The 25,645-nt window shown below is 42.0% G+C and overlaps 1 protein-coding gene across 2 annotated transcripts in view; it reads left to right on the top strand.

Annotated features, from left to right (window-relative positions):
* Positions 1-762: 762 nt before the first annotated feature.
* Positions 763-25,645, top strand: part of tmprss15 (transmembrane serine protease 15) — a 101,598-nt gene continuing 76,715 nt past the window's right edge. For both annotated transcript variants that reach the window (XM_087992468.1, XM_087992467.1), the window contains exons 1-3: positions 763-1,044; positions 10,192-10,331; positions 15,082-15,149. In XM_087992468.1, the coding sequence (XP_087848594.1) occupies positions 906-1,044; positions 10,192-10,331; positions 15,082-15,149 (347 nt within the window). In that variant the 5' untranslated portion in view covers positions 763-905. The remainder of the gene's footprint in view (positions 1,045-10,191; positions 10,332-15,081; positions 15,150-25,645) is intronic.

The following is a 25,645-nucleotide window of genomic DNA, read 5'->3' as shown; positions in this document are numbered from 1 at the left end:
TTCTATGGTAGAAATTACCATCCTTTGGTTGGACGTGTAGGTCAGAGGGGATGTGGTAAGTACAGATAATGTAACCATTGTAATGCAGACTGATACTGATGTATTCTACTCATTAAGGACCTCTCCCACTTCCTCTCCATGCATAACTTCCCTCCCTCATCCTTGAGTGGATGTACCCTTTCCCTGGTTTCCTTTTTGCTCCGAACATGCATATAGCATACCTCCGGATTCTCCCTAATCTTGCTTGCTAAAGTCATTTCATGTGTCGAGTCTGCAGACCTATTTATCCAATTGGGCTATAGAGACTGGGTCATTATATGTATTCAAGGCTGGGGTAGAGATTTTTAATCAGTAAGGGGATCAAGAGTTTTGGGAAAAGGCAGGAAAGTGGTGTTGAGAATGATCAAATCAACCTTGATCTCATTGAATGGTCGTGCAGGCTCCTCCGACAGGACGGCCTCTGCTGTCACGTCTATAGTCTTACTTTTATGGAAGCTAGCTGTGTGTAAATTGGGTGCTACATTTTCTACAAAAACAACTACACTTCACAATAAAAACTCTGCACTCATTGTGAAAGGATTATGAGACTTTGGATTGGACATTGCGTAAATTATTTTATTGCTTCTCAGTGTCACAGCATGTGGCTGATAATTAACATTTTGCAACTTTCTTTCGGTAGAAGATTGAAGAAATGCTTTCCTCTTGAAGTGTTGTGATTCCATGACCAAACACACCATGCAATTAAATCTCATTAATCATGTATCAATCAGTGTGAACGTGGCAGATAGAAGTTGTCAACAAGTTGATTGCTATAGGTCACTCGAGTAACTTCTTTCTGTTTGCAAAGTCACAGACGTCTCTCCTTGTACCACAGTTTATGTGGAAGTGCCTACAACAATTACAAGATGTCTTTCAGCTCAAAAAACTTCAGAAAACTCAGCAATTTTGAAGTGATGATCATCGGATGTTTCCTCTGTCTGCTGGCTCTTTGTGTTGGTTTACTAATCTTCGGCTGGCTTGTGATCCGGCAACCCCATTCCCTGGGTGAGTTTGTTTTAAATCCAATTGGTGTTACCTATTGGGAGCACAACATTTGAAAGCAACATTTTAACTCGATGTAGTGTACCGACTTTGCTTAAAATTACACCCCATCCTCTCACTCCACTCAATTCCCAATCCCTGGTGGATCACAGGATCCTTCTCCACTGAACAATAACAGCAGCAATCAACACAACAACTAATTTGTATCTTTGATTGCTCGGGGATCAATTCAAACAAGGGAGGCATCTACATAAGAACAATCCCTTGAGCCTGTTGTGCCATTCAATGATCTGAGGCCTAACTCCAGATATGATTTAGCAGTTTGATCAGAAATCAACTCGCTGAAAAAAGACAGAGGACGGTAGTTGTTGGGAAATGTTCATCCTGGAGTTCAGCTACTCGTACTGTACCGCAAGGATGTGTTTTGGGTCCACTGCTGTTTGTAATTTTTATAAATAACCTGGATGAGGATGTAGAAGGATGGGTTAGTAAATTTGCGGATGACACTAAGGTTGATAGAGTTGTGAAAAGTGGCAAAGGATGTTGTAGGTTACGAAGGGACACAGATAAGATGCAGAACTGGGCTGAGAGGTGGCAAATGGAGTTTAATGTGGAAAAGTGTGAGATGATTCACTTTGGAAAGAGTAACAGAAATAAAGAGTGCTTGGCTAATGGTAAGATTCTTGGCAGTGTAGATGAGCAGAGAGATCTTGGTGTTCATGTACATAGATCCCTGAAGGTTGCCACCCAGGTTGATAGTGTTGTTAAGAAAGCATATGCTAGCTTTTATTGAGAAAGGGATTGAATTTTGAAGCCATGAGGTCATGTTGCAGCTGTACAAAACTCTGGCCACACTTGGAGTATTGCGTGCAGTTCTGGTCACCGCATGATAAGAAGGAAGTGGAAGCTTTGGAAAAGGTTCGCAAGAGATTTATTAGGACGTTGCCTGGTAAGGAGAGAAGGTCTTATGAGGAAAGGCTGAGGGAACTGAGGCTGTTTTCATTAGAGAAAAGAAGGCTGAGAGGGTTAATTGATTGAGACATAAAAAAATCAGAGGGTTAGATAGAGTGAACAGTGAGAACCTTTTTCCTTGGATGGTGATGACTAACATGAGGTGGCATAGCTTTAAATCGAGGGGTGATAGATATAGGACAGATGTCTGAGATAGTTTCTTTACTCAGAGAGTAGTAGGGGCATGGAATACCATGCCTGCAAATGTAGTAGACTCGCCAACTTTAAGGGCATTTAAATGGACATTGGATAATCATACGGATAAAATAGAATAGTGTAGGATAGGTATGCTTCAGATTGGTTCCACAGATTGGCGCAACATCGAGGGCTGAAGGGCCTTTACTGTGCTGTAATGTTCTATGTTCTATAACTGCCTTTGGCCCATATCCCTTTATCTAGACAAATTTATCTAACCTTTGCATTCAATTCAGTCATCACATAACAGGAAGGATGTGGAGGCTTTGGAGAGGATGCAGAAGGATGCAGGATGTTGCCTGGATTAGAGGAAGTGAGCTATAGGAGAAGCTGGAGAAACTCATTTTTTTTCACTGGAGCAGCGGAGGCTGAGAAGAGACTTGATGGAAATCGAAAATTTATGAGGTACATGGATAGCGTTGACGGTCAGAATCAGTTTCCCAGAGTTGAAATGTCTAATACTAGGGGGCGTGCATTTAAGGTGAGAGGAAGAAAGTTCAAAGGAGATGTGAGGGGCAAGGTTTTTATACAGAGAGTAGTAGGAGTCTGGAATGCGCCGCCAGGGGTGGTGGAGGAGGCAAACATGATAGGGGTGTTTGAGGGACTTTTAGAAAAGTGAATGAATGACCAAGGAATGGAGGGTTATGGACTAAGGGCAAGCATAAGGAATTAGTTTAATTTGGCATCATGTTTGGCACAACATCATGGGCCGAAGGGCCTCATCCTGTGCTGTACTGTTCTACGTTCTATGTTCAGATTTAAAATTAACAAGAGATCCAGCATCAAGCACCATTTGAGGAAGAGAATTCCCAACCTCTACCATACTTTGTGTATAGAGGCTTAGGGGAGGTGATGGCCCTGTGGTATTATTGCTAAACTATTAACCTGGAACCTCAGCTAATGTCCTGGGGGTCTGGGTTCTAATGCCACATGGTAGATGGTGGAATTTGAACTCAACAAAAAAGAATCTGGAATTAAGGGTCTAATGACAATTATGAAACCATTGTCAGTTGTTGGAAAAGCCCATCTGGTTCACTAATCTCATTTAAGGAAGGTCTGGCCTACATGTGACTCCAGATCCATAGCAATGTGGGTGTCGTCCAGGCTATTAGGGATGAGCAGTAAATGCTGGCCTAGCCAGAGACACCATGGCTTTGCATGAAGTCCACTGAAGATTTTACCTAGTAAGGTAATGAAACGTCTGGAAGTGAACCTTTCAGCTCAGCGAGCAAACCTACATCCAGGATATGAACACCTTAGAGAGACAGCAGAAGCAATTCCCAAGGATGGTCTGAGGATGTTCAGAGATGAGGATAGATTGAAAAAGATGTGGCTGCTCTCTTTGTAGATAAGAAGACTGAGAGGAGATCTGATGATGGGTTGTTCAATATCATGAGGGGCTGGACAGAGCAGATAGGGAGAAGTTCTGTTCCTGCTCATAAAAGGAAGACAAAGAAAAGGGCATAGATTTAATGCGATCTGCAAAAGATCCCATTAGCCACATCCTTTTTGAAAACAATGTTTTGGCCTCAACCACTCTATGGTCATGAATTCCACAGCCTCGCCACTCTCTGGGTAAAGAGATTTCTCATCATCTCAGTCCAAAATAATTTACCCCTTATCCTTAAATTTTGACCCCGGTTCTGGACTCCCTCACTGTTGGAAACATCCTTTCTGCATTTTTCCAATGGATTTGATTTCTGTTTTGGGGGTTGCATTGAAATCTTTCCAATCATTTTGGCTTGTATTATATAATTCATGCTTATCTTGTTTAATAAAGGTTTTGTTCTAATGAGCTTGTCTCTGAAGCTTATCAATTAAAATTTAGGATGTTAAATTGGAAACATAACCAGGCATTTTTAGAATTTGCAAAAGAAATGTTGCAGTGGATGGGTGGGGCGTTGCTTTGTTGGCATGTTTCCATTGCAACAAGGTTTAACTGAAACTTTAATCTATGTCTTGCATTTTATGTGTTAAGAACAGGGAGACATGTGTTCTAAGTTTCACACTATTCCTTTTATCCCAGCAGCATCTTACAAACCCCAGTGAGGATTCACCACTATCTTCACACTGAGACTTCATGCTCAGACTGCCATAGCTGCAATCAGTATCCTTCTGGAAAATTTCTGAGCATTCATGAGATGCTCGTTTTCTCCAGTGTGTTTCTCTCTGTGAGACACCTAAAACAAAGTGCAAGACACTCACACATGCACCCTCTCACAGATTTAGACCACTTTACACTTACACTCTCTCTCACAGACACTCACAAACCCCCACCCCAGACACACACACACACCCACATATACGTTTGTGGGGTGAATTTGTACTTGCAGAGTTGCTTGTACTTTGCTCAAAAACTGCATGAATCCATGTAAGATTCTGTTAACTCACTTTTTAGATTAGAATCAGTCTAAAGATTATGGCACAGACAGGGAACACAGGGGGCTAACAACTTCAACATGTCAACATCTTATCTGCGCTGACACCAATTGCTACAATTAACCTGAGAATTTAACTTTTTAAAAAAGTTTCGTGGTTTACATATGAAAGAAGTGAAACTATCATGGTCATTCTAACAGATGAGAGACTTAAACAACCAAGGTATTTTTCAATGTATAATTTCAGTTACATCACACTGTAAACTTTTGCTATAAATTCTGTCTTACAATTGTGTCCTCCACAACCACCTGATGAAGGAGTGTCACTCCGAAAGCTAGTGCTTCCAATTAAACCTGTTGGACTACAACCTGGTGTTGTGTGATTTTCAACTTAGTCCCATTTGCCTGTATTTCGTCCAAATTCCTCCATACCTATCCCATTTATGTACCAATCTAAATGTTTATTAAATGACAAAATTGTACTCTCCTCCACCACGACCTCTGACAGCCTGTTCCAGACACTCACCATCCTCTGTGTGAAACAAATTGTCCCTCTGGACCCTTTCGTATCGCTCCCCTTTCACCTTAAACCTATGCCTTCTAGTTTTAGACTCCCTTATCTATTAGATCTAAAATGGTAACCATGTAACAATCCTGATTGCTGAACAAGCCTGTCTGATTCACTCATGACCTGTGGGGAGGGAAATCTACCCAGTCTGGCCTTCAGGTGATTCCTCACCCACAGCAATATTCTTTACTGCCCTCTGGTCATTGAGTGATGGACAATAAATATTGGCCCACAAGCTGTGAACAAATAATCAAAAAGCACACTGAATGACTGACTCCCTTCTGGATCTCTATGTGGCCCTAGACCACTGTCTCGACTTTCTGTTGTTTGAAAGGCAGCTATGAAGTGATGTGTTTGAGATGCAATTCAACTGGTCAAACAACTTGATGTTAAGCATAACACAGTATATTCACAAACTATAGTTAAAATACAACGAAAGAAAGAAGAACTTCGAATAACTTAACTCTATTGGAAAACTTAAAGGAATAATAGATCAAGTAACCTTTTACCCATTAAATGCTCCAATATAGTAATATCTCATAAGCACAACCTTGGCAAAAAGGCAAATTCAGAAATCAGATTTTCTCATATGCAATGCCCGTAGTACAAAGCGAAACCCCAGCTTCTAGCTATGACCGAGAAAGGGGAAAAAATTGTCTCTACATCCTCAAGACTCCAGCAAGTCCTGCTTAAAGCTAAACCTAAAAAACAAAAAAAAAAGACTATAAATCCAGGTCTGTGAGAGCTGGCCACACCCAGCCAGGCTGCTTTGATTGTTCCAACTTTAAAAAAATACTCAATACCTCAGAAGCTGTTTACATTACCACAGACTGCTCAGTACCTCTCATTCAATCTTTCTCTTAAAAAAACCAGGACAAAATACACCTCTTAAAACCACAGCATCATCACACTAAAGAGACTCAGAATACTGGGTATTCTGGATATTTTATGTTGAGGGACAATGCATTCCCTTACACCTCCAACAAAATATGTTATGTAATTATGGGAAAATTTAACAATTTTGTTTGTAGGGAAGAGATAATTTGTTACTCTTCCACAAATGAAATAAAGATATAGATAGACACTGCACTGAGTCAGTCACTGTTGCTGACTGACGTGGCAATTTGTTTTCAGAGGGGTTAATGAAGGAAAAGGTATTAGTTGGCAGTATGAATGCATGTTAATAACAGGTCTAATTATATAAAACATGATTAAAGGTAACTTAGTAAGGAGAAGAGTACTAGCCATGGAGTAATGCACTAATATACAACGAAAATAATTTGTTCGATCTTGGGGAATGACCTTGCTGATTCAGAATTATTAGCTTCATCTAAGGGTATTAGCAGTAAAAGGAACTTGGAAATCCTGATTGTGTTTTGACTGTGCTGTGACTAGATTTCAGACCCACAGAATTAGACCAGAAAAGGAAGAATCCTCACAAAATACAGATGACATGGAAATTCAATTATCTGGCAGTATTTTCAAGGACTTAAACAAAAAAGGATTGTAAAGAGATTGATGCTGACATGTTAAGTGCACTTCTTTAAAAGTAATGCAACAGTTGGATTTTGAATTAAGAGGACTATGTCAAGAAAACAGTTCTCAGATTGAAGCTAAAGAGAAATGGAGACCAACTCAAGTACAAGCCAATAAGGAATAGGTGGTAGAGCCATTTGGCTATCATAATAAAATTTTATGAGTTGTTTACAAAGGTTCTACAGCAGGTCACATGGCTATAAATACTAAAATATTTTTATTGCCCAGATTATTCAGGAAACCCCAACTATTAATTTAACTTGTACTTTAATTTGAACATCAGGCTTGGCGAACTCTTTAGCTGTATCTTAATAGGTTGTGTCAGACATAATACCAGAAGTAGGAAGAACTTTCTTTTAACAATTTGGGTGTCTCAAGAAGATTTATAGAGACAGTGCCGTTGGAGAAAATTATGGAATAATGGTAGTGGAAAGTTAATTCAGTCTTATACAGGATACGGATTACCTAATAAATGTAATTAGATCAAGGTTCAAAATGTATGTCACAAATATTTAAAGACCCCCATTGAATAGTTTGGGAATAAATCAACTTACATTTACAGCTTATCATCATTAATTACAAAGGAGCATTTAAAAAAAGATGTGAAAATCATGATATGGAAATGTGCTAATGATTGGAATTAACAATTTCTCTTGATACTGTTTACCATTAAGAATATCTGTAATGACTTCAGAGGATTTATTTTTTTTTATAACTGATATATGGACATGAGATAAGAGAATCCCAAAGACCAATTAAAGAAAAATTTACAAGCAAAAGTTCAGGTACAACACTTCTGAACTTTGTGTCAATTTTTCACAAAAAATAAACTAAAGCATATGAGTTGGACAATCAGCATTCAAATAATAAAAATGAGAGCATGTTTGAACATGCAATATTTGAATATTCAGCATTGTTTCTTTATTTTCTAATTAAAACTAAGAAGGTCTGCAATGTGTAACTTTTAAACTTTGTATGTTTTACACTATACTATAATTACTACAATGTTTAACTTTTAACTTTAGATCATAAGACATTGGAGTAGAAATTAGGCTATTTGGCCCATCAAGTCTGCTCCACCATTCAATCATGGCTGATAAGTTTCTCAACCGCATTTTCCTGCTTTCTTCCCGTAACCCTTGACCCCCTTTACAATCAAGAACGTATCTGTCTCGGGCTTAAATATACTCAATGACCTGGCCTCCACAGTCTTCATGTGGCAATGAATTCCACAGATTCACCACTCTCTGGCTGAAGATTCTCCTTATCACTGTTCTAAAAGGTCTTCCCTTTACTCTAAGGCTTTATTCTTTCTTCTACCTTGTTCTTAAGATGCTGTACTGAGGTACTTGTACCTAAGGTGATACCTTGAGTGGTGACATTGTACACTTTTGACTTGCCTCCTGTACTTGAGTATACATGACGATAAAATCAAAAATCAAAAAGAAAATAAAAATTTAAGGTAAAATAATGGCAAAATGTTGTGGCTGGAGACAGTTTCTTACTGTTAAAAGCAACTTCATTGGAACTTGACAAATCAAAATGGAACTTTGTAATGTGAGTCACTAAGTAGTGAGCATTCAAGATAGCATGAAAATTCAGATTGTGTGTCATGTTTATATGTTAAAGCAGTGCAGTATGAAGAGGAGTGTGTTTACACTGGTGAAAAGTTTGAAATGAATTAAAATTACCAGAGTGATTTGAGAAAATTTTAAATTTCTCAATTGATCACCCAGTGATGGGATTGGATAATATGAGAGAGTTTAAAAGGCTTGATATAATATTATGCTATTTCATAGAAAAATATCAAATCCACTTACAAAAGCTATTACAGATTCAGAAACAAAATTTGTGTAACTGGGCCGGGATTGCAAATGGACACACTAATGAAAGGGATGAATTAACCATAAAGCAATATCCTTACACGCTCAAGCCAGAGCAGTTAGCCCAAGTAGGGGAAGAGATCAAGTTCATCGCGGAAATACCATTACTGAACCAAGTCACAGTAACTGGAACTCATCTATTGGTAGTGAAATCAGATTGGTTAAAATTGTATACAGATTATTACAAAATAAATACAGATTCACATTCAATTCCACTTTAAGAAGATTGCATTGTCAGTACTGGACAATTAAGGTTTGTTTCAAAAACATCAGTTATTAAAGAGACATTGGTATCTGGATAGAAATCTTGCAATTCCCTTCCTACCAGCACTCTGGGTGTCCCTAGATTCCAAGGACTTCATCAGTTCAAGAAAGCAGCTCATTATCACCGTCTCCATGGCAATAAGGGATAAACATCAGTTGCTGACCAATCGGTGACACTCACATCACATGAACAACTGAATGAAAAATGTGCCTTTGATATCTGCTGCTTGGAGCCTTACATGGGAAAAGGATTGTAGTTGTTGGAGGTCAGTCATCTCAGCTCTAGGACATCGCTGCAGGAGTTCCTCAGGGTAGTATCCTTGTTCCAACCATCTTCAGCTGCTTCATCAATGACCTTCTCTCCATCATCAGGTCAGAAGTAGAGATGTTTGCCGATGATTGCACAATCTTCACCACCATTCACGACTCTTTAAATACTGAAGCAGTCCATGTCCAAATGCAACAAGGCTTGAACAACATTCAGACTTGGGCTGATGAGTGGCAAGCAACATTTAGGCCATGCAAGTGGCAAGAAAATGACCATCTCCAACAAGACAGTGAATGACCATTGCCCCTTGGCATTCAATGACATTGTTATCACTGAGTACCATGCTATCATCATCCCGGGAGTCACAACTGACCAGAAATATAACTGGACCAGCCATATAAAAACTGTGTTGTAAGACCGGGTCAGAAGCTGAGAATTTTGTGGTGTGTAACTCACTAACTGACTCCTCAAAGCTTGTCCACCATCAACAAGTCACGAGTGCAATGAAATGGTCTCCACTTGCCTGGATGAGTGCAGTTCCAACAACACCATCCAGGTACAAAGCAGCCCATTTGACTGACACCAGTTCCAAAATATTTACTCCTCCACCACTAAAACACAATTGCAGCAGTGTGTAACATTTTAAAGATACATTATGACAATATACCCAATCTCCATTGAAAGCACCTTCCAAATCTGTGACCTCCACAACATAGAATGACAACTCAGTTGATATGTGGGAACACCACCACCTAAAAGTTCCCCTTCAAGCTGTCTATCATCTTGCCTTGGAAATATGTTGTCGTTCCTTCACTGTCACTTGGTCAAATTCCTGTAACTTTCTTCCTAACAGCACTGTGGGTCTACTTACCCTCACACATTGCAGTCATTCATTGAGGTAGCTCATCACCACCTTTTCCATGACAATTTGGGGTGGGAAGTAAATGCTGGATAAGCCAGTAATGCCCCGTGAGTGAATAAGAAAAAGATGGGAAGCATGTTCTCACTTTACTTGGGCTGTTTAGTTTGATATTATTTTCTTTACAGATATCCACAATGTGACCAACCAGCCTTCCCAAGCCTCAAGGGGGTCCTTTAAAATCACCCAAGGAGCCTCATACACGACTATGTTACAGAACAAATCCTCAATACAATTCAAGGCACTTGCCTTTGAAGTCGAACACCTGGTATGTGTAACCAAACTTTCAATTATACTCTTTGATTCATGTGTTAAAGTTGCATGGGAAGCAGAGGAAAGAATTCAGTCTTCTTTTTGTTGCAGACTGTCATTCAGTATCAGGCAAAGTTCGCCACAGAGTTAGAGAACAATGGGACAATAGAACTTAGCCAATGCTGTTCGTCAGGGGCACATTGATGGAGCATTTCACTGTTTGAGATGTCCTTCATGTCCAGGTTCAGTTCTTGATCCACATTTGCATTTGTTGTGGATGTCCAGGACATTGGTTCGGCCATTTTGGAACACTGCATTCCATTCTGGTCTTCCTGCTATAGGAAAGTTATTATGAAACTTGAAAGGGTTCAGAAAGGATTTCCAAGAATGTTGCCATGGTTGGAGGGTTTGAGCTGTAGGGAGGGGCTGAATAGGCTGGGGCTGTTTTCTTTTGACGGTCAGAGACTGAGGGGTGACCTTATAGAGGTTTATAAAATCATGAGGGGCATGGATAGGGTTAACAGCCAAGATCTTTTCCCCAGGGTAGGCGAGTCCAAAATTGGAGGGCATAGGTTTAAGGTGAAACGGGAACATTTTAAAGGGACCTTTGTTGGTCAAAAAGTGGGTTGTGTATGGAATGAGCTGCCAGAGGAAATGATACAGGCTGGTACAAAAACAACATTTAAAAGGCATCTGGATGGGTACACGAATAGGAAGGTTTAGAGAGATATGAGCTAAATCCTGGCAAATGGCACGAGATTGATGTAGAATATCTGGTCAATGTGGACAAGTTGGACCAAAGAGTCTCTTTCTGTGCTGAACATCTCTATGACTCTATGAATCTGCAACATGGGATCAGGCAATTTGGCCCCTATTGCTGTGTTCTGGATTGTCTCTCCTCAAATCTCTTTTCAGCTAATTGTAGCAACACCCCTGCCCAATCAACTATATGCCTAGCTATCTCTGATTTTCATCAGTCAAGATATGGGAATCACAGATAAGTCTAGGTCTGTAGACAGGCCTACAAGAGGTGAGGTCATACTGAATTTGGTTCTGGGTAACGAACCAGGCCAGGTGTTAGAATTGGAGGTAAGTGAGCACTTTGGGGACAGTGACCACAATTCGGTGACTTTTACTCTAGTGATGGAGAGGGATAAGTGTGCACTGCAGGGCAAGAGTTATAGTTGGGGGCAGGGAAATTATGATGCGGTGAGGTACGACCTAGGATGCCTGGCTTGGAAAAGTAGGCTTCAAGGCATGGGCACAATTGATATGTGGAGCTTGTTCAAGGAGCAACTACTGAGTGTCTTTGATAAGTATGTACCTGTCAGGCAGGGAGGAAAGGGTCGTGTGAGGAAGCCGTGGTTTAATAAGGAATTGGAATCCCTTGTTAAATGGAAGAGGGCGGCCTATGTAAAGATGAGGCGTGAAGGTTCAATTGGGGTGATTGAGAGTTATAAGGTAGCCAGGAAGGATCTGAAGAGAGAGCTAAGAGCAGCAAGGAGGGGACATGAAAAGTCCTTAGTTGGTAGGAATAGGGAAAACCCTAATGCTTTCTATAGGTAATTAGATTACTTAGATTAGATTAGATTAGATTACTTACAGTGTGGAAACAGGCCCTTCGGCCCAACAAGTCCACACCGACCCGCCGAAGCGTAACCCACCCATACCCCTACATTTACCCCTTTACCTAACACTACGGGCAATTTAGCATGGCCAATTCACCTGACTTGCACATCTTTGGAGTGTGGGAGGAAACCGGAGCACCCGGAGGAAACCCACGCAGACACGGGGAGAATGTGCAAACTCCACACAGTCAGTCGCCTGAGGCGGGAATTGAACCCGGGTCTCTGGCGCTGCGAGGCAGCAGTGCTAACCACTGTGCCACCGTGCCGCCCACGGAGGTATGTCAGGAATTAAAGAATGACAAGGGTAGGAATAGGTCCAGTCAAGGATAGTAGTGGGAAGTTGCGTGTGGAGGCTGAAGAGATTGGAAAGACACTGAATGAATACTTTTCATCCGTATTCACTCAGGAACTGGACATTGTTGCCGATGTGAATATTGAGTCACAATTAAGTAGAATGAATGGCTTTGAGGTATATAGGGAAGAGGTGTTGGAAATTCTGGAAAGGGTGAAAATAGGTAAGTCCCCTGGGCCTGATGGCATGTATCCTAGGATTCTCTGGGAAGCAAGGGAGGAGATTGCAGAGCCATTGGCCTTGATTTTTATGTCCTCGTTGTCTACAGGAATAGTGCCAGGATAGCAAATGTGGTTCCCTTGTTCAAGAAGGGGAGTAGGGGTAACCCTAGTAACTATAGGCCGGTGAGTCTCACTTCTGTTGTGGGCAAAGTCTTAAAGAGAATTGTAAGGGATAGGATTTATGAACATCTGGATAGGAATAATGTGATCAAGGATAGTCAGCATGGTTTTGTGAAGGGCAGGTCGTGCCTCACAAACCTTATTGAATTCTTTGAGAAGGTGACTAAGGAGGTAGACGAGGGTAAAGCGGTAGATGTGGTGTATATGGATTTTAGTAAGGCGTTTGATAAGGTTCCCCATGGTAGGCTACTGCAAAAAATACGGAGGTATGGCATTGAGGGTGAGTTGGAGGTTTGGATTAGGAATTGGCTGGCTGGAAAAAGACAGAGGGTAGTAGTTGATGGTAAAGGTTCATCTTGGAGTGTAGTTACTAGCGGTGTTCCGCAAGGATCTGTTTTGGGACCATTGCTGTTTGCCATTTTTATAAATGACCTGGAGGAGGGGCTAGAAGGTTGGGTGAGCAAGTTTGCGGATGATACGAAAGTCGGAGGAGTTGTTGACAGTGAGGAAGGATGTGGCAGGTTACAGCGGGATATAGATAAGTTGCAGAGCTGGGCAGAAAGGTGGCAAATGGAGTTCAATGTAGGTAAGTGTGAGGTGATTCACTTTGGTAAGAGTAACAAAAAGACGGGATACTGGGCTAATGGTCGGATACTTGGTAGTGTGGATGAGCAGAGGGATCTTGGTGTCCATGTACACAGATCTCTGAAAGTTGCCACCCAAGTAAATAGTGCGGTGAAGAAGGCATATGGCGTACTGGCTTTTATTGGTAGAGGAATTGAGTTCCGGAGCCCTGAGGTCATGTTGCAGTTGTATAAGACTCTGGTGCGGCCGCATCTGTAGTATTGTGTGCAGATTTGGTCAGCATAAAATAGGAAGGATGTGGAGGCACTGGAACGGGTGCAGAGGAGGTTTACCAGGATGTTGCCTGGTATGGTAGGAAGATCATATGAGGAAAGGCTGAGGCACTTGGGGCTGTTTTCATTGGAGAAAAGAAGGTTTAGGGGTGACTTGATAGAGGTGTACAAGATGATTAGGGGTTTAGATAGGGTTGACCATGAGAACCTTTTTCCACTTATGGAGTCAACTATTACGAGGGGGCATAGCTTTAAATTAAGGGGTGGTTGGTATAGGACAGATGTTAGGGGTAGATTCTTTACTCAGTGAGTCGTGAGTTCATGGAATGCCCTGCCAGTAGCAGTGGTGGACTCTCCCTCTTTATGGGCATTTAAAAGGGCATTGGATAGGCATATGGAGGATAGTGGGCTAGTGTAGGTTAGGTAGGCTTGGATTGGTGCAACATCGAGGGCCAAAGGGCCTGTACTGCACTGTATTTTTCTATGTTCTATGTTCTATGTTTATTACTTATCTGTCATTGCTTTACTGAGCTGCTGGTGGAGCTATCTTACCATTAGCTTGCAAGGGCAATTTAAGTCAATCATTTTGCTGTGGGGAAATTTGAAATAAAATCTGAATATGCTGGAAAAGTCAACAGGCCAGGGACTGTCTGAGGAGAAAGAGTTATTGCTTCAGACTAGTGGTATTTTGTCAATTCTAGAGAGAATCAGTGGGGAAATTTTCAGAACATCTGAACATATCCCGAAATGTTATGCATTTACCCTCAAGACTGACCTGTGCAAGCAATGGTACAGATTTTACATTGAGATTTTGTCAGGTCATTTGCCTCCACCTTGGAGCATCTGAAACTGTGTTCAGTCAAACATCCTCACAGCTCACCGATCCCAGCAGTGCCCCCAGGAGTGGTGGCCACTTCAGGAGGTATCGGTCGCTCCCCCAGGGGCAAGGAGCTAAGAAAATGTCAGTGGAGGATTTCTCCAGGACAAGTCTTGCAGATGCTTACAGGGTAGGTAGAGAACCAGTATTGTTATGGTTCAAGTCATGAAGGGACATCGTGTTAAAGAAAGTGAGGGATCCCCTCAACATACATGAAGTCTCTCAGGTACACTACACTTCACCAATCCCAGTCCTCTCACCCTTAACACGCCAATAAAAAACCCAGTGAAGGCAGGTAGATGATGGGCCATTACTCTCGCACCAAATATCAAAGCCCCCTAAGTAACTATCAGCCTGCATCCTGAGAGGGGTGAAAACGAGCACACAAGATTTAAGTGAACAATTAGTGAATCCATGGAACAGCCTCTCACTTAAATGAATCTTAATTTAACTTGCATTGAAAGTAATATTTCAAAGTCCAAATTGTGTGCAATTTGAGACGCTATGGTGAATGTAGCACACCAGGGAGGAATAGTCAGTTTGGACATATGGTTCTCAAACCTCTCTAGGTTTCCTCACCTCATGTCTCAGTCTGTTATAAACCAATGAATACAAAATACTCTTAAATGCTGCAATCTGTTTCCAAAATGTAAATTCAGGAACTGAGCACAAACTTTGTGGTGTAACACACAAACCTTTTGGTTTTTATAGGTTCAGAAGGTGTTCATGCATGGTGGACTCCGTAACGAATACAAAGACTGTCAGGTCTTACAATTCAAGTAAGTGACTCACTGCTATCTTGATATTTGAGTACTGCTGAAAAAATTACAGATTTTGTCAACATTTTTCATTTTGCTCTCAACAGGACAATTCACAAGAATACCAATATGAAGTGCAAACAATGTTTATTGTGTGAGAAGGGCATGATAATTGGTTTACAAATAGACAATGATTGCTAGCGTTGTTGAATTTGTACATTCAACGAATTCACAGCAGATGTCTATGGCTTCCTTGAGTGGTAGATTGATAAAAAGGCCAAGGTCAAGTGAACTCATAGATACTGCATCGGCATAAATATGTACATCTCAGGTAGTCTTTGTAAATAACCCTTCACCATGCATGTAGAAAACTTACAGGAAAGTGTCCAGCAATTTGGCTACTTCATATTGTGCAGCCTGGGTCACTAACAAGGTAGGGCATAAAGAGACACCACTTTTCTTGTATCTTATATATTCACAGAGACATGAACCGTGAGAACAGACCCTAACATGTATATCGCCCAGAACTTGTTGTTGTCATACAAGTCCAACATGCTTTTGCCTAATTGCTTGCCTTTGTGCAAGCTTGTCTGATCCTGTTGAGCACCAGGTCCAAGGGTGAGGAATTTGGACCCATCACTAAGATTGGCCATGCATTTTGTTGAAGACACAACAAAGTGTTATCAGCAACAAAGACAAACATCTTGACTTCAAAGAATACATACTCAGAGACATTCATTACAGGTTCACTGGAGTTAGTAACTGTGTTTCCAAAGCTCTTGAAGAGTGCATGGTCTACCTCACATTAGTCTGAAAAGGTAAGGGATCCCAAAGGTTTGAGTAACAAGTGTTTTGGTAGCTGAAACAAAAAAGAAATTGCTGGAGAAACTCAAAAGGTCTGGCAGCATCTGTGGGAGAAGAGAAACAAAGTTAATGGTTTGAGTTGAGTGACAATTCTTCAGGTTATTCTGGTAAAACCACCTGTTGACAAGGTAAATATGAGTTTAAATATGGGGACAGGTGTCTAGGTGAGTGAGGGGCAGAGTGCCCAGTGGGATCAGGAGGTAGGTTCAGGTGGGGAGGATGAGATTTGGTTTCTGTTTGGATGAGTGCTCAGGAAAAGTCAGGGGTTGTGAGCTTTCCTTCATTGGTCAGTGCATTGAGTACAAGAGTTGGGAGGTCATGTTGTGGCTGTACAGGACATTGATTAGGCCACTTTTGGACTGCTGCATACAATTCTGATCCCCTGCTATAATAGAAATGCGGTTAGATTAGAAAGGTTCAGGAAAAAATAACAAGAATGTTGCCAGGACTGGATGGTTTGAGCTATAGGGAGAGGCTGAATAGGCTGGGACTTTATTCACTGGAGTGTCAGAGGCTCAGGGCTGACCTTATTTGGATTTATGAAATCATGAAGACCATTGATAGGGTGAATAGACAAGGTCTTTTTGCAGGGGTAGGGGTGTCCAAATCTAGAGGGCATAGGTTTAAGTTAAGAGCAGAAAGACTTTAAAGTGACCTGAGAAGAAAGTATAGAATAAGCTGTCAGAGGAGCTGGTAGACGCTGGTACAATTACAACATCTAATAGACATTTGGACAGGTACACAAATAGGAAGGGTTTAGAGGGATATGGGCCAAATGCAGGCAAATGGGATTAGTTCAGTTTAGGATATCTGGCCAGCATGCATAAATTGGGCCGAAGGGCTGTATGAATTGATGACTCTATTGAGAGAGAGGCTGTCCAATCTAATGGATCGTGCGGGCAGGGTGTTGGGCTATAGTGTTTCAGGGTCCGGGAGTTGTATTGATGGTGGGAGGAGGTCAGTGCTGAGTTAGTTTTCCAGGTTAATAGTTACCAGGGAGTTAGAATAGATTTTTGATCTTCAAACCTTTCCTACATAACTGTTAGGCTTAAATGAGTCAGAACCCATCAAAATCTCCAACTCTCAGGAACTTCATTTGTCACATCCCAGACACTGGGGAAACATCAAATTCCCAAGCAACCATAATGCAAGTGTTTCTTTCTTGTAAAACAATTGGTTAGATGATCAAACAAAGGGTGAACATGCACATAAAGCTAACTAGCCTCACCCTCTGTATTCAGAGATTCTGTGAAAGGTGGTCTGCACTTTTAAACAGTTTGAGTACTATAATTTCCAAACGTATAACTTTCAAATGGAAGGAAAGACCCCTATATGTAACAATATTGTGCATCGGGTTATACAGATCAAGCAAGTGATTTTGCTACAATTCACAGAAACCCCACAGCAGGTCACCAGATATCCCAGATAAGATAACAATGGGCAACCCGTACATTTCAAAAAGAAGGCATCAGATTTAGGAAAGACTCAGCAGGCCAGCTAGAGTCTGTGAAGAGAGAAACAAAACCAACATTGCATGTCAATGACCTTTCGATTGTTAACAAAACTCAAAATTGCTGGGAAAACCCAGCAGGTCTGGCAGCATATGTGGACAGAAAATAAAATTAACATTTCAGGTCCAGTGACCCTTCTTCAGAACTGGTTGTAGCTGGGAAAAGGTTGGTGTATACGGTGGAGAAGGGGCTCTATGTATCACCCTTCAGCTGTTGATTCTTGAGTAACAACCTCTAAATCCTTCTGGTGTGCCTAGGTCAGGAACTAAGAGCAGGAGAGCTATGAGTAATTAGATTAGATTACCTACAGTGTGGAAACAGGCCATTTGGCCCAACAAGTCCACACCGACCCTCTGAACAGCAACCCATCCCCTACCCTACATTCACCCCTGACTAATACACCTAACATTATTGCCAATTTAGCATGGCCAATTCACCTAACCTGCACATCCTTGGACTGTAGGAGGAAAGTGGAGCACCTAGCGGAAACCCACACATATATGGGGAGAACATGTCAACTCCATACAGACAGTTGCCCAAGGCTGGAATTGAACCCAGGTCCCTGGTGCTATGAGGCAGCAGGGCTAACCACTGAGCCACCATGCTACCCTAGCAGTCCTTTAACATAGACCAACACCTGGAAGGCCATTGTTAATGTCTTCTCAGGCAACAATACATTGAGAGAGATTTGAGAAATTTATTTGCATCCGAATTATTGAGATAAGGCACATATATGATTGGCATTAGTAACCACTGACATTGTAATGGTCGATAACTGTCACACATCATTATGAAATCATTTTTTCCAACTTGATGAATTGGAAATAAATTATATCATGTCCAAAAACTTGCTCATGCTCCAAATTCATCAAATCTGTCATATAAAAAACAATATATTACAGATGCTGGAAATTTGAAACAAACAACGAGAAAATACTGGTGAAACTCAGCAGGTCTGGCAGCATGTATGGAGAGAGAAATACAGTTAACATTTGAGGCCAGTATAATGGTTCTGGAGGGGAGTCAAAAACAAGAGGTAGCTCCACTCAGAATACCTCACTGCTGAGCAGAAATATGTGTTCATCTGAAGAAGAGTCTTCTCAGACTCGAAATTTAAACTCTTGTTTCTCGCTCAACAGATGCTGTCAGACCTGCTAAGTTTCTCCAGCACTTTTCTCTATTTAACCAAATCAGTCAATGTTCAGTGTTTAAGAGCGCAGTGGGATTTTACTAGAGTATAAAGTGCTTTGCAGCTTTAAAGCAGAATATGATATTTCAATGTATTTTAGCCTCTCAGAGATCAGCTGCTTATAATTTATAGTGCGGTGTCATTATTTAAACAAAACCTGTTTTAACATGGGCTGCACCTCCTCAGGAAAGATCACATTCCAATGTCTACTGAGCTCTTATGATTAAATCAACGATTGCGAGATTGCAATCCCATTTAAAGTCAAGCAGTGTGTTAGCAGATTACACAGGCTGACTGGCAAATCATTTCATGGGCACTAAGCTAATGTGCAGAAGTAAAATTAAATGCTCTGCAAAAGTGTGCAAAAGCAATAATTACATAATTTGATGCACTGAAATCTTTGGTGAAACCCTTTGCATTGCACTTAGGCATTCAGAGATGAATCATGTTATTTAATAAGCTGGTCACATGAATAGCATTGCCTACTCAAGTCTGTCTAATGCAGGGCTGAGCATTACATTTTTTTTAGCTAACTGTACGCAGAGTTTAACAGAATAAGCAATAATGGGGAACATATAGTAGACAGGCCAATTAGACATATTTTGGTTCAATCTTCACAAATAATGCATTGTGAGCAGTTTTGGGCCCTGTAACTAAGGAAGGATGAGGTGGCCTTAGAGGGGCTCCAGAAGAGGTTTACATGAATCATCCCAGGATGAAGGGCTTGTCATATAAGGAGTGGTTGAGGACTGCTGTACTCAATGAAGTTTAGAATGATGAAAGGGGGATCTGTTTGAATCTTATAGAGTACTGAGAGTCCAGGATAAAGTGACAATGGAGAAGATGTCTCCACTGGCAGCAAGACTAGGACTCAAGGGCACAGCCTCAGGGTGTAGGAACAACCCTTTAAAACTGAGATGGCGAGGAATTTCTTCAGCCAATGGCTGGTGAATCTGTGGAACTCATTGCTGCAGAGGGCTGTGGAGGCCAAGTCATTGAGTATGTTTAAAATAGAGATAGTTAGGTTCTTGATTATTAAGGGGGTCAAGGGTTACAGAGGAACGACATGAGAATGGGATTAAGAAACATATCAGCCATAGGTCATCACTTTTCTCTGAGGCTAGGTCCTGGGTCCTAGAATGTGCTACTATTGGAAACATCTTCTCCACGTCCACTCTACCCACGCCTCTCAGTACAGTCGGTTCTGATATAATGTGACAGTTCTCTTCTTGTGCGATCTCACATTTTAAGAAAATCGCACGATAGCCACACTGTATAAATTAATGGGGCTGGAATCGGGTTATACCCAATACAGGTAAGGAAAGTTCACATTCGACAAATAGCGGTCTAAATTCTTCAATCGCGGTAAAGCCAACTCATGTTGAAGAACCAACAGAATTCTGTAAGTTTCAATCAGATCCCCCCTTATCCTTCTAAACTCTATTGAGTACAGACCTAAAGTCCACAACCATTCCTCATATGACAAGTCCTTCATTTCCTGTTTCATTCTTGTAAACCTCCTTCGGATTTCACTGGCATCCAATAGGTTCATGTGACCTTTGCTAATGTATCCAACTTTGGCCAAAACTTATGCTTTACCACACAACATCTTCCTGCAACTCCTGCCCTCATTCATTGTCATCCATCTCTGCTCTTGACATCACTATCCCTGCATGCCCTCAAAACTTCCACCTGCGCAGAATGCAACAACTGTGCTACTCACTTTCTGCTCCCTTCATAATGGTGTCTCTTTCATTCAAGAGTCAAGATGAGTGGTAGTTTGACCAATGTCTAGCTCCTTGCCATTTATATGAAGCACATCCTGACTCTGACCATCCTAAACAGTTGACTGAACGTTCCCAAGTCCCTGGACAAGATCCCTGGAATGAAGGCTATCTTCCTCGAAGTCATGGCAGGGATGCTGTGACTGAGCACTTTGACAGTGAGCAAAGAGCCTGGAGATACAGCCTGGTCCAGACTCTGAGCTGGGTGTTTGGCCCTGAGCACACAGCGTCCTTGCTATAGTGTTACAATGAGGGTTACAGGTACATCCTGATTGTAGCATTGAAATGCAGCAGAGTACTGTAAGTGGTTCAGAGATGTACCATGAGGGTATGTAGTGTCTGGCACCTGCTGGATGCCAATGTCTCTGGACGTGGTCTGCATGTTGCTGGCATGTTGCCAGTATCCCTGAAACCCAATGTCCAACTGGACGCTCCTTCAATACAAACTGTGAGCTGAATTCATCAGGCCTCTACTCTAAATTCGCCAGGTACCATTCTAAATTCCACACCAACTTTGCACGAAGCCCAGCTTCTTTGGTATGATCGATCAATAGAAAGCTGGATACTATCAAGGCCAGAGTTGGATCATCAAGTGGTATTTAACAAGCAGCCATCCCTCTTAAGGGGTAACTGGGCGCATTGCCAATTTTGTGTACTGCCTGGCAAATGTTGGAGAGGGAAACTCCCCATGTTGAGATAGTCTTCATCAGATATCTCATCACATTCTATCCCTTGTTGTAAACTCACTGTAGCCCATGTCACTCAGACCTGAATCAACCATAGAATCCATACAGCGTGGAAACAGGCCATTTGGCCCAACAAGTCCACACAGATCCTCCAAAGAGTAATCCACCCAGACCTGTTACTCCACATTTACCCCTAACTAATGCTTAGATTAGAGTGGTGCTGGAAAAGCACAGCAGGTCAGGCAGCATCCGAGAAGCAGGAAAATCAAAGTTTTTCTTGATTTTCCTGCTCCTTGGATGCTGCCTGACCTGCTGTGCTTTTCCAGCACCACTCTAATCTAAACTCTGGTTTCCAGCATCTGCAGTCCTCATTTTTGCCCCCTAACTAATGCACCTAACCCACAAATCCCTGAACACTGTGGGCAATTTAGCATGGCCAATCCACCTGACCTGCACATCTTTGAACTGTGGGAGGAAACAGGAGTACCCGGAGGAAACCCACGCAGACACAGGGAGAATGTGCAAACTCCACAGAGACAGTCGCCCGTGGCTGGAATCAAACCCCGTTCCTGGGTGCTGTGAGGCAGCAGTGCTAACCACTGAGCCACCGTGCTGCTCAGTAAAATTCTGCCCACACTGTCACAGGGTCTGAAACACAAAGGACAGGTCACAGCAGTATCTCTTCATCTTCATGAAACAAGAGGAACTCTCTACTAAATAAAGATTTGGGGCTGTTCTGTCTGGGACACCCTGGTCCACACCTTCTCCATTCTCAAGACCTCCCATGGCATCTTCCCCTCTAGTTTTAGAAGGGGTAACACCTGCCCATTGACCTCCTCCCTCCTCACTATCCAATGCCCCAAACACACTTTCCAGGTGAAGTAGTGATTTACCGCACTTCACTCAATCTACTCAACTGCATTCACTGCTCCTGCCTCCACATGGGGGAGATAAAATGCAGACTGGGCAGCTGTTCCGAAGAACACTTTACATCCTGTCTACAAAAAAGACCCTGAGCGTCCAGTTGCCTGCCACTTCAATGCACCACTCTGTTTTCTGGCCAATATCTATTGTTTCAGGTTTCCTGCAGTGCTCCAGCAAAGCTCAGCACAAGCTGGGAAGAACAGCATTTTCTGCAAGGGGACCCTTCAGCCTTCAGGACTTAATACTGAATTCTATAACTTTAGGGCATGAGCACTTTGTCATCACGTGGGCTGCTACTGCAACCATCCCATTCCACAGCACGGAGACTGACCCATCAACCCAAACCTGTCCATGCCAACCAAAGTGTCTATCCACGCTAACCCCATTTCCCTGCAATTGGCCCAGATCCTTTTAAACCTTTCCGATCCATGTATTTTTCCAAATGTATTAAATGTTGTCAATGCAAAACTCTTCAATTCCTTTTGTGAAACTGGAAAGGGTTCAGAAAAGACTTACAAGGATGTTGCCAGAGTTGGAGGATTTGAGCTATAGGGAGAGGTTGAATAGGCTAGGACTGTTTTTTTCTGGAGCCTCAGAGGCTGAGGGCTGACCTCATAGAGGTTTATAAAATCTTGAGGAGCATGGATAGGATAAATAGTCCTTTCCCTGGAGTGGGAGTGTCCAGAACTAGAGGGCATATGTTTAGAGCGAGGGGCAACCTAACGGGCACATTTTTCACACAGAGGAAGTTGTGGAGGCTAGTACAATTGCAACATTTAAAAGGCATCTAGATGAGTATATGAATAGGAAGAGTTTGGAGAGATATGGGCCGGGTGCTGGCAGGTGGGATAGATTAGTTTGGGATATCTGGTCAGCATGGACCGAAGGGTCTGTTTCTGTGCTGTACATCTCTATGACTCTGTGACTCTATGACTCCTTATAAGACTATAAGAAATAAGGCTAGGAGTAGGCCATTCAGCCTTTCCGGTCTGCTCCACCATTCAATAGGATCATTGCTGATCCAGCATTCCTCATGTCCACTCGCTGTAATCCTCGATTCCCTGACTGACATATTTATCTCAACCTTAAATATACACAAGGAATCTGTCCCCCCACGATTCTTTGTGGTAAGGAGCTCTACAAAATCACAACTCTATGTGAGAGGAAATGATGTACTTTAATGATGCATTATTCACATCGGCATGTCCTCAAACACAGCTCTCTAGTGCAGTAACTACAACCTCTCTCTTCACACCGTCAGTCTAGACTAATGTCTCCTTTGTGATGTCATGTGATCAGTTCACCCTAATCATTTATGTGAATTCCATTACACAACTGTGTAAACTGTACACACGTCTGCCACTTGTTTATCAGTGGTAGAGGGAGTCAATGTTTAAACATCTCTTTCATATAAACCAAAAGAGATCTGATCTGACATCCAGTCCAGGGTCTTGGCTTCACAAATATATATCCCATATATGTTAGTGTAAACATAATTTACATGATACACATATATAATGTGTAGTCTCTGTTCTGGGTTGTGCAATTTCATCTCTATAAACTATTCTCTGCAGAAAATTCTCAGTAATGTCACATATCGTTCTGCTGACAAGACTTATGTTGCAAGCTGCTAACACTTTTATAACTTTTGGAATGAATGAGGTTGAATCCTGTGGAGCATTTTTCACAAACTCAAGATGCCCTGAGGAACATTGGTGAAGTACTTTATGAAATGTTGGCGTGTAATGTAAAAACAACTTGCACACAGAACAGAAACACAATATTGATCTGATAACTTGATGTAATGATTCTGACTGAGGGATGAGCACCAGCTTGGACACAGGGAACAGCCCTACCCTTTTTTGGACAGTTGCCCTGAGGTTTTTTTTAATGTCCAACCTGAATCACAGAATTATTACAGTTGCAGAGAAGGAGGCCATTTAGCCCATCGTGGATGTGTGGCTGTCAAACTGAGTGTCTCGCCAAGTACCATTCTCCTGCATTCTCTCCTTCCAACTGAGAGGCAAGATGGATCCTTAGCTTAAAACTAACACTGGTGGAGTCAATTTAGGAAAGTGTTTTTGGAATTGGAAACAAAGTTATTACTTTTCTTTGAACCTTTGTAGTATGGTAAAAAGGCTGTTTGACTGAGGATCTGGAGGCAAAAGTTTATGCAAATTAAACCTCCTCAGGCCTCTGATACTGCGTGGTTACCTAAACATGATACAAGGAACTGTAAATTAGCAAAGGCTTTCATCAATTGGAATTCAAATAAATCATTGATGCCCCCCTACTACACCACCACCCTACACCAACCTTCAAGAATGAATGAATAAATGACTTGATTCTAGCTCGAGTGGTGCCACTGTTTAAGAAAGGTGGTAAGGACAAGCCAGGGAACTATAGACCAGTGAACCTGACGTCAGTGGTGGGCATGTTGTTGGAGGGAATCCTGAGGGACAGGATGTACATGTATTTGGAAAGGCAAGGACTGATTAGGGATAGTCAACCTGGCTTTGTGCATGGGAAATCATGTCTCACAAACTTGATTCGAGTTTTTTGAGGAAGTAACAAAGAGGATTGATGAGGGCAGAATGGTTCCCTGTGGGAGACTGGTGAGCAAGGTTAGATCTCACAGAATACAGGGAGAACTAGCCATTTGGATACAGAACTGGCTCAAAGGTAGAAGACAGTGGGTGGTGGTGGAGGGTTGTTTTTCAGACTGGAGGCCTGTGACCAGTGGAGTGCCACAAGAATCGGTGCTGGATCCTCTACTTTTTGTCATTTACATAAATGATTTGGATGTGAGCATAAGAGGTATGGTTAGTAAGTTTGCAGATGACACCAAAATTGGAGGTGTAGCGGACAGCGAAGAGGATTACCTCAGATTACAACAGGATCTTGACCAGATGGGCCAATGGGTTGAGAAGTGGCAGATGAAGTTTAATTCAGATAAACATGAGGTGCTGCATTTTGGGAAAGCAAATCTTAGCAGGACTTATACACTTAATGGTAAGGTCCTAGGGAGTGTTGCTGAACAAAGAGACCTTGGAGTGCAGGTTCATAGCTCCTTGAAAGTGGAGCCACAGGTAGGTAGGATGTTGAAGAAGACGTTTGGTATGCTTTCCTTTATTGGTCAGAGCATTGAGTACAGGAGTTGGGAGGTCATGTTGTGGCTGTACAGGACATTGGTTAGGCCACTGTTAGAATATTGCATGCAATTCTGGTCTCCTTACTATCGGAAAGATGTTGTGAAATGTGAAAGGGTTCGTAAAAGATATACAAGGATGTTGCCAGGGTTGGAGGATTTGAGCTATAGGGAGAGGCTGAACAGGCTGGGGCTGTTTTCCCTGGTGCGTCGGAGGCTGAGGGGTGTTCTTATAGAGGTTTACAAAATTATGAGGGGCATTGATAATGCAAGTAGACAAAGTCTTTTCCCTGGGGTGGGAGAGTCCAGAACTAGAGGGCATAGGTTTAGGGTGAGAAGGTAAAGATATAAAAGGGACATAAGGGACAGCTTTTTCACACAGAGGGTGGTATGTGTATGGAATGAACTGCC

Source organism: Chiloscyllium plagiosum, unplaced genomic scaffold (assembly GCF_037043375.1).
Source record: "Chiloscyllium plagiosum isolate Xiang-an unplaced genomic scaffold, Cpla_swu_hap1 HiC_scaffold_12, whole genome shotgun sequence".
In the NCBI taxonomy this organism is placed as follows: Eukaryota; Metazoa; Chordata; class Chondrichthyes; order Orectolobiformes; family Hemiscylliidae; genus Chiloscyllium; species Chiloscyllium plagiosum.
This window is presented reverse-complemented; position numbering and strand designations above follow the sequence as displayed.